The 10,338-nt window shown below is 40.7% G+C and overlaps 1 protein-coding gene across 1 annotated transcript; it reads right to left on the reverse strand.

Annotated features, from left to right (window-relative positions):
* Nucleotides 1–2,741: 2,741 nt before the first annotated feature.
* LOC144643894 (putative N-acetylated-alpha-linked acidic dipeptidase) lies at nucleotides 2,742–8,580 on the reverse strand. The gene is made up of 5 exons (XM_078503283.1): nucleotides 8,207–8,580; nucleotides 7,213–7,423; nucleotides 5,871–6,053; nucleotides 5,016–5,313; nucleotides 2,742–4,483 (listed from the first exon to the last, which is right to left on the reverse strand). The coding sequence occupies exons 1-5, from the start codon at nucleotides 8,491–8,493 to the stop codon at nucleotides 3,273–3,275; spliced, it is 2,190 nt and encodes a 729-aa protein (XP_078359409.1). The 5' UTR covers nucleotides 8,494–8,580; the 3' UTR covers nucleotides 2,742–3,272.
* Between the last annotated feature and the right edge of the window lie 1,758 nt (nucleotides 8,581–10,338).

Raw genomic sequence — 10,338 nt, forward strand, 5'->3', positions numbered from 1 at the left:
CAAAATTGTCGTTCACAATTGCAAGAGAGGCCCACAACCCTAATCTTGACAGTGACCAGCGGATTGCGTATTACGCGTGCGCGCCACGTTTATAAAGGCTATCTGCAAACCGGAAGTTGAAAATTTTGTTCTTCCACTAAGAACGATCGGAATGCAAAAATGTGTCAATCACGACAGTTTGTCGTAACACCGGAAGAGAAAAATCTTGTCTCCAAGAGCGATAAGAATGCGAACAAGCAGCTATTTCAAAAAGAAATTGTGTTTCGTTTCCAGATTGCGGAAGTTTGTGGTTTACTTTAATTTGGAGAAGGTCCTAGTGTATGTTGAATTTGCCGAATTTATGCACGAGTGAAGAATGAAAAGAAGAACTTCATATTCAGTTTAACACCTACTGTCCATTTTATGCAAAGGAGACATAAACTACGTCCTGCAACGGTTTAATGTTGAGCGTTACATCAACTAAGAAGACGAATTTAGTTCGACACGGCAGTTGCACACCTTGCTATACTATATTGTCCATACAAAATTTAAACTTTGAACAGAACTTCACTGTCTTCTATTTCGTTCTCGACTTTCCGTGCAGACTCGAATGTTTTTGCGACGCACGTGACACTGATCACGCAATTCCGGGTACATCCACGCGAGAACCCACGCAATTTGCGTGTATTTGCGCTGCTTGCGACGTCGAAGATGACATGAATTTAGGGCAATCTCCCACATTTATACATTCCTCTGTCACATGAAGTGAAATTAACTTTGTAACTCACCTGAAAATATGCACTTTTCTTTGTAGCACACTTAAGCTCTACCGTGCGGGCAAACACGAGATACGCCAAGTCATCCCGTTTTTCTTTGCGCTTGCAAACACTGGTTGGTGGAAATTTTCTTCCGTTTAAGAATAATATTAAACGCTACGAGAGCTTTCTCTAGTTTTCTTACAATACATAGCTTTAATCAGACTTAAAACCATTGCAGTTGTTAGATATTTTTGTTTGCAACGAATCTCAATATTTTTGGTCATGCTGAGGAATATATTTCCGATATTTGAAGAACATGTTTTTACGAAATTAATTGCCATCGGTCATACGTATTTACTATGTGGTTACGACCGTTCTTTTGATTGGATAGCAGCCCCCCGTGCGAGCAAACACGACAAGTCATCCCGTTTTTGTTTGCGCTTGCAAACACTGATTGGTGAAAATTTACTTCCGTTTCAGAAAATCGCTAGAATGTTTACTTAACAATTAAACGCTACGAGAGCTTTCTCTAGTTTTCTTACAATACATCGCTTTAATCAAACTTAAAACCATTGCAGTCGTCAGATATTTCTGTTTGCAACGAATCTCAATATTTTTTTATCATGCTGAGGAATATATTTCCGATATTTGAAGAACATGTTTTTACGAAATTAATTGCCTTCGGTCATACGTATTTACTTTGTGGTTACGACCATTCTTCTGATTGGATAGTAGCCCCCACTGTGTAAATAGTTCACATCGAAGCCAAAATAATACCGTATCGTTTCTGAGGAAACGAAACAAAAATGAGGCTTCTGTCGGAAGATTGCAGACGTTGTTTTATAGGTGTTGCTTTTGAGAAGATCTGCTGTGATTGTATCACAGATAAACTACGGCAAAGCGAATGATTCCAACAACGGTTATTCTCGAGAAATTCCTTATAACACTGACAACAAAGCGAGTTTGCCGACGGAGGAAAATCACATCTCAATTCACGCGCGTGCTCGACTACACTTCGCAAAACTGTCAATCAAAAAACAACTCTGATTGGTTCGCGGCAATAGGAAACGATAAAAAACATTCGTGACTTAAGCGTGACGCGTTACTCGACCTTACTCGGAATAATTTTCTTTTGTCCAGTGATTTATCGACACTGTGAAAAATTTTATATCGATAAACTTTGGCGTATTCACCATTGAAACATGGCAAACTTGTCAACATATGATTGGTAATATCAAACACGTAAAAAAATCATCATAATTTCGTACACATTGAGATACTGTTATTCTCGGTGGACAGACTCTCAATAAACAACCGCAGTTTATAAAAGAAATCTCAATTACCACAGTTACGCCAACTTCTGGAAAACTTCCTAAAAACTTCGACTTGAAGTAATTTTCCAAACTAACAAAAAACACTTCCCTCCCAGTACCTTCTCTTAACTGCATCGAGGCCCGCACTTTCTAACCTGTGGTTACCACTAGTTTACCTTTACTGGAGTGGAAGTCGTGAAATCGCGCTAATAAATGTCATGGAATGTACATTTTTATAAATTCTAAATGTACCCTTCGTGCAACTTACGACCGCACATTTCAAATTTGTGTAGATTAAAAAAAAATAACAGCGTGCTGCGTCCTCAAGCTGATGTTTGATGTGCAAATGTACGCCCCACAATTAATATAGCGGACTGCAAAGATTCGGACCTTGCGGCTACTTGTATGTCAGCAACCTACAAAATGAATACAACCAAACCCCCATCAATCTACCAGTCCATACTGATTAACTTAACTTTTTCACAGAACATTGTACTTCAAACAAAAACACGCAATGAATAAGTTTGCTAGTGGTGCGCAGATTAAACGTCGGTTGATTAGAGACATCAGAGTGGATTTCGTTCAGTTTACCCTAAAGAGTCTTAAAGTCCTTTCTTGTCATTAAAGTCCTTTCTTGTCAGTAAATTTGTTTGTTTGTTTTTGTTATTTTTTTAATGCCGCTATCTAGCCCTTTATGCCGCTATCTAGCCCCTTCATGCAGATATGAGTTACAAGCCGACCAAAATTCCTCACAAAGTGGTATGAGCCCAGGGCTTAGGGATGGACCATTATATCTTGGAGGGAGGGGATCAAAATGTTTTCAAGACAAACAATATTTTCAGTGTTGTCTGCAAACAATTTTATCCGGTGCATCTTTCTGCAGACAATGTTTTTTGTTTTTGCAAACAATTTTTTTTTTTTCAGGATTTTTTAATCCCCGTGTCCTCCAAAGAAATAGTGGTCCGTCACTTACAATTGCAACTGGTCTTTTACGGTGTGGAAGAAGTGGTCATTATTATGCAATACAATGTTCTTGAGTGGCATACCGCGAAATACCCGAATTTTAAGAAAACATTTGAAGAAAAGTTCAAGTTTTTGACGAGATCACTAAGCTTTGAATATAAAATCAGTTTTCGCTTTTCTAGCCTGTTAAAGGCTCCAGAACTCTTGTAGCACTTTGTAAACAATAAACCGCTATTGATAACTGTTGTCTAACTAGATCTCAGTCTCCCGATTCCTCGGCCATATGCAGAGCTTCCGTGACACCAGGGAAGGTAGCTTTTCCTGGTTTAATATTGTGAAAACCGAAGTTAAAAGCCACGTGTCGGGCCTGAGGTGAACCTGGGAGGCCATACGGGTAGATAAACGCCTTTTCCACTCTAACCATTTGGTCATTGATCATGCGCAATTCAGCGGGTCTTTTAAGAACCGCTGGTTCAGATTTTCTGGACTCAAATTTTCGGCTGGCGTTTAAGAACCCGGACACGGCTTTCTGAAGCGCAGATAGAGAAATGTTATTGGCTGAGAACTTTGGAGATGAGGCAACGACGTGGAATGAAAAGTTTAAGGCGAGTGCATAGTTTAGGACATCGAAAGGGAGCAGGGGCTCATCCGCGAGATCCAGTACCATTCCCCCTCCAAATTGCGTCATGGCTTTGTGTATTTCAAATTTTTGGTCGACAAACGTTTTCACCCAGAAAAAGGTATCTTGCTGCGTGTGATATACTGGATACAAAGACGACTTGTCACCGTACCCAAACCAATAGCCAAAATCACCGCAGGGTACTCCTAAGTATTGGTAAAAAGCGACGTAGTCACTGGCAGAGAAAAGGTTGTATAGCATGGGCTCATTGCTATTGGTATCGGAAGGAGTCCTTTTCTTCCAAATGTCATACATCGTTTCAGAACTCTTCGTATCATTAGGATGTTTGACCTCTTTACTCAATTTATAAGTGATTTGTTTAAAAAGAGGTGACGCCCTTGCCCTTAATGCATAATCTCCACACACGGCAATGTCCAAGTTGATGTACGCTACTGCGCGCTCGGTTAAAATGTTTGCATTTTCCTCGACCCACTCGTTTGATCCGATCAAATTGAACTCCTCTCCTCCCCAGCTGCAGATCTTTATCGTTCGTCGCGGTCTCCATCCTCTCTTCATAAGCGTGCCCAACACTCGGGCCATTTCGTTGGTTACCGTGGTTCCGCTCAGTGCGTCGACAGCGCCGAAGGACCACGAGTCCCGATGGTTACCGACGATTATATATCGATCGGGATCGTCCTTACCGAAAATGGTACCAATAACGTTGTAAATGGTTTTCTCCTGTAGTTTGTTGTTAACCTCAAGTTTGAGTTTGGCGCTGCTATTATGAAACCCTGGACCTGTACGGTATGTGATGTTTAAGCCACCTTGCCATGACTCAGGAACTTCTGGACCTACAGATTTGTGACAAAATTTGAAGTTTAAGGGAACGAATTAGTAAACATCCAGTGGATCTCGGCAAGTTAACTTGAACTCTCTAAATTCTACAAATATTAAACACTCCTTACACAATCAACTCTATCCACTGTCAATCACTAAATAATGATAATAAAGAACCTGCCGATACGACCGGCTAATTGCCGATTGTTCCAATGTACATGTATGTACGTAAGTCAGATTCACAATATTTACCGCGAACAGACCCGCGAAGAGAGGGGGTTGGGCACTTACGCAAAACATTGTTGCACAAGAAAAGTACGTGAAAATAAATTGTGCAAGCACGGCAAAAAAATTTCAAGCAAGCCCCACCTGCTAAAACATGGATGAGGCAAAAACGCCATTTCGCAGAGGGTTATGTTGGTTAAAAAAAATAATTGAAAATACCAATGCTGAAAAAAATCTCACTCAGTAGAAATTCCCCCTCCCCCCCACTTCCTTAAAAATAAAATTGTCCGTCCCTAAACAGAGTAGAAACAATATATTTACCTCCCAGTCTCCGCAGCAGCTCCATAGCATCTCCATAAGATATCGCCTGTGCTGGAATCTTCGGTAGAACAGTCTCATTTACAGGTCTGCGGTACATTCCCTTAGTAGCAGGAAGGACTGGGGTCAAGGGGTCTCCGTTGGTGGCACCATATAATATAGACCCCTCCTGCACCCCGCTTGGTGGGAGCCACCACCCGTTGGGGTAAACTTGACTTTCGTGGTATCCTTGCTGAGCAGAGAAGGATGGATCGGTGTAAACTAGCGCTCCTATTGCTCCGTGTTTTTCAGCATTGGAAACCTAAAGAAGATAAGTTTAATACCTGATTAACTCATGATCAAGGCTTCGACACGAAAAACGACAGATTTAATTTCGATCCAGGGTAACTGGATCTGACCAACCCTGGCAATAAAAGAACTCACTTTTTTTGTTTTGCTTTGTATTTTTAAAGTGTTGTTTTGGTCAGCGTTGTTGTTGTTGTTGTTTTTCTTGCCCGACCGACCGTCACACTTTCAGCACTTTCACGAAAGAGAGGGTATTAAATAGGAAACCGGAAACATAATTTGGGATGGTCTTTGCATTATGGCGAAGCCGAAAGGCTAATCGGCGCGACACAATTTGACATAATCAATATCAGACATGACTTCTCGGCGAAAAGTCAAAGATGATAGGGTAATTCTAAAAAACTTCGCTTGCTCTACTACTGAAAATGCAGATAATAGTAGAGAAGCAATGTGTTGGGGTTTTAATCTGTTTTTGTAAGTATCAATTATTTATAGCACCTTTGGGCTTTCAATGTACTATCCCTCATAAGTGCTATTTTTTAGCGCAAAACCTTAGTACAGTAGCAGACTTACACTTCTTGATCGGATAATGACAATATTTCCTTTCACCGTTATGTTCATTTCAGCAAGCTTTGCAAAATCCGCATCTCCGCCATAGTTGGCATAAATCAGATCAGCTTCAACTGTACCATTGGCCGAATACGCCAAGTAAGGATAATGATCAAATGATTTGGAGCTGTTTGGTTCGGGTGATATCTGGAAGATCATAAAGAGCAGACTGTATAACACACGGGCATTTACCGGCTGGGGGATAGTAGGGACATATTTGACACGTGAAAATAGGGCAAAAGTTAGACTATGACGCGTGAAATAGCCCTTTTCACCTTTTCTACCCTCTGGAAAATTCTCGTTCCAACACTTCAAGAGACATCGATTCTCAGCGTAGTTCCTAGGCCTTCTCTCTTGTTTCGGTGACCGCGCAAAGCCTGCAGGGTGCGTTCTCTTCGGTGACGTCACCAATCACGATTGAGCCCAGACTCCCTTTAGCCGAGAGTGCCTGATCGATTCTTATCCATTTTGTAGAGGCAATTCAGCATCAGACACCTCATGCCACACATGACACCAGAGGTACACTATATGGACTTCAGACCCCAATAGTTCCAAAGTCGCAGGAAGTGACAGGATTGTGACATACAGATGTTGCAAAATTAGAGCTGAAGTATCGCTGAAGTATACATCTTTTGATAATGCGCGCTGGAGTATCACAATACACTGGTTGTCCGTGAAAAACAAAACCGGGCATTCACAGAAGGGTAAATTTAATCAAATAAAAGTGGAGGTATGACATAGGGTAAAGACTTCTATAAATAATGTTTGTGGTGGTACTCTCTTCCACCCCACACCCGTCCTCTTTTCAGATTTTTTTTGTCACACCTCTAACAGACGGTAAGTTGGTTATTTTGGCACTCGTTTACTTAAATTAAATTTAGGGAATCCATATGCTGTTACGAAATCTTAACTATTAGAGCACAAATCCTCAATCAACGTTTTATAACAACGTAAGCAGTCAATCCCAGATGGAAAGGGCTTTAGAGCGGTTTTCACTTGAGTGTCGAAAGTAATTTGCGTTTGCTTTGGGTTTGCATTACTACACTCAGGGATTGGTTTAAATATCTCGCGCCACATTCTCGACCAATAAAAACTAAAACCAAAACCAATCGTGACTCGCTCGCACACATTTTCCCGCGCTTCGCGTCAGACATGTAATTGCTTCGAGTTTTGATTGGTTCACTGGATTGTCTGTGTGATTTTTGATTGGCCAGAGTATTTACTTTGGTTTTGGTTTTACGATACTCAATTAAAAACTGCTCTAAAACATTTAGGATACTTAACTTAAAAACACGAATTTACTAACCCTTATTTTTCCTGTTATGCCGTAGATAACTTTACCGCTCTCCACCATGGTAACCTTACTAGGTTTGTCTGGTTGTGGAAAAGACAGGAGAACTTGGTACTCGGGTTTTTCTACTTTGTCAAATCCGAATATTGACCAGTTTGCAGCAAGTTTATCTGCAAGCTCGTGCTGTCTCTGCGATCCAGCTATATGAGGCTGTTTAGAAAATTCCCTATAAAGACAAGGTTTACCGTAAGTGATTTCATTACATTTCAATGTTTTAACAAATTAAATCCTGCATTTCTCCCCCCCCCCCCCCCCAACATCCTGCGCTGAACAAACTGAGTTTTTTGGGAAAGACATTATTATTCTCCTCTTTTTTCAGTTGAACATAAAGCTAGCTTCATGGGTCACTAAAGCAACTTCTTGAATTTCTTGGCAAGCTCGTTTCAATCAAAGAACTCTCTCCTCCGTAGAGGCTCCTTCAGTGGACGGGAAGGCAAAAAAAAAAAACACGAAAATAGCTTTCGTTGCCATTCTCTACAGGCTTCGCGAGCTAATTTTTCACCTCTCCTCACTTCCCAGCCCGCACGAAAAAATAAGAGGCCTCTGCGGAGGAGAGAGATCAAAGAACAAATGATTTCAGCTGGCGTAACCAGTAAAAGACACCTGCTTACAATCTCGTTTATGGAATGTCTGACAACTTTGGTGAACTGTCAACTAAAATAATATCTTTTAATCTTTGTGAATGCAAAACATTGAGATAAGGAAAAGTAAACAGACCCGAGACTGCACTGCATGTCCTGGGTTTTAGTAACGCAACAAGAACCGTGCGATATTATTCCAAATGAATACATTTTGCCGTAGATTTTTACCATGTTAACGGTTATCTCGTTTATAAACATGCCCTCTCTGATTTTAAAAAAGTCCACGAAACTTTTTGTAATCATTTCTTTAATATTCTACTTTTCGCCTAACTCATTGAATAATAAGTTAACATTTATTGTTAGTATACCTCATAACAGATTCCAACTTTTCAGCACTGATCGTTTTCTTAAACAGCTCGTGGAACTCATCGAAGTCGTTCGACTTATGGCCAGTTGTAGTCTCTTGGCTGCAGGATTCGTCCCCAGCTTGCTTGGAGAAGTAACCGATTAAAAAGCCAACAAAAAACAAGACAACGGCGAAGACTACAAAACCCACCACAGTTCGCACATTTCTTCTTTTCGGTTGAATTGGCTTTATGCCTCCTAGAGAGTTCGTATCTTCCATAAATTCCTTGTTTAATTCATCCGCCGACATCGCCTGTCCTTGCCAGTGCTGCGGCGATAGATACGATCAAATTGAATGTCTTGTTTCGCTCGTCTCTGTGCGCACTGGAATACATGCGTCGCCTGACAAGGTTAATTGATACCAAGAAGCCATGCAAATTTTTCTGTTTATGCACACCTCTAACCCTTGCATGCTGTTTATGTATTCATAAGCGCTTTGAATCGAACAATCCGATTTGTATTTTAAATAGTATCTGTCAATCTCGTTATTATATATCGTTATTATATTCGTAAAATATTCTTTACTTCACACTGTTTTCAGTAACTTAGTGATAACAATACATCACAAGTGAATAAGCACTATTAAATTTTTATCTTCAATAGTCGGCGTTATTTCCCGTCACATGGCACACACTGAGTCGGTCGCACAAGATGAATTTTGATTTCCTTTGTTGTCAAAACGTCAAAACTCTAACCCCATTCTGTAAAGGAGCTCTTAGCCTCTTTTTAATATTAACTTTTTTGTTCATTTGAAAAGCATGGATCCTCAAAATTGAACAGAGAGAATATTTGGGGAATGTTGTGCGTCAGAGATAGCGTAATCCGTTTCGATCAAAACAATCCTTGTTCTTTTCTGCTTTATTATTACCTCAGCTCTTTATTGTTTTTTACTTTCCACTTCAGTGAGCTTGTATTTTCAAGTTTCCTTTTACTTTGTTCACATACCATTACTCAACATGCCGTGACATGGCCTCTTTAAAGATGGATTTACTGCATATCTTCCATGACGTGTACAGTGAAACCCCGATATAACGATATGCCAAGGGGGCAGTAAAATTATATCGTTATATCGAGGAATCGTTATATCGGGGTTCCGTCTCATACATTTTACTATTGCCGGGACATAACATATTCATCGTTATATCTGGGATATCGTTATATCGAAGATCGTTATATCGGGGTTCCACTGTATTAAGTAAACGATAAGATGTGTCATAATCCGGCGTTAATGCAAGTTAATGCAAGGGTGCAAAAGAGTTTACACAATGGAGACCAAACCGAGCAGCAAGTCGCGCCAATTTTACTGCTCGGTTTTCTCGTCTCTCCCCGACAAACCCCGCAAGGTCGTAAGCGAACGAATGAAGGGCAAAAGCAACCGCGGAGCTGGAAAAAGAAAGAAAGGATCAACCCCCCACCCTTCCCCACCCTATTGACTCGTTTGCGCTGGTTTTGATTCGTGCCTGTCGACGATTGTATGGAAAAATTAGAAAGTCTGTGAAACGATTATTTGAGATTGTATAGAATCTAGCAAATTCTGTGCGAACAAAGCCAGTTGTAAATACAAATCCATTCAGTTGACTTAAGGCCCATGCGGCTGACAGGAGCCTTCCAGGAGCCTTCCCTCCCCAATGCAAACTGAACATGATCGAGTTTTGAGTCTTTTAGAAGGATTACGGTAATCGACTTCTAATCGCAGTCACAGAGTCCTTTGATAGGCTTAAAAGATATAATTCGTAAAGCCGTGAAAGATTTCACGAGTACTTTTCACTCAAACTGCACGGAACACCAAGCCACTGATCACGTGAGGTCCATGGCCCATAATGCCCTGAGAGTATTGTACTCCCACGAGCCCTTGCGGCACTTGTAATAAAAATGATAAGCACATCTAAGAAGATTTTTTTCCCCACTCTTTTGGTTCGCTGTTTTATCGGTCTAAAGTATTGTCGACGAGCGAGTTACAACAAGCATATCTGTCATGTGAGGAAGGGACTTTAAGGTCGCTGCAATTTATATGTAATTAACAATACCATAAAACGAGCCCCTAGCTTGTAATACGCAGGTTACTGGGTACGTCATCACCTTCCATATTCTCGGA

The sequence above is a fragment of the Oculina patagonica genome, chromosome 2 (genome assembly GCF_052425735.1).
Source record: "Oculina patagonica isolate OP01 chromosome 2, crgOcupat, whole genome shotgun sequence".
In the NCBI taxonomy this organism is placed as follows: Eukaryota; Metazoa; Cnidaria; class Anthozoa; order Scleractinia; family Oculinidae; genus Oculina; species Oculina patagonica.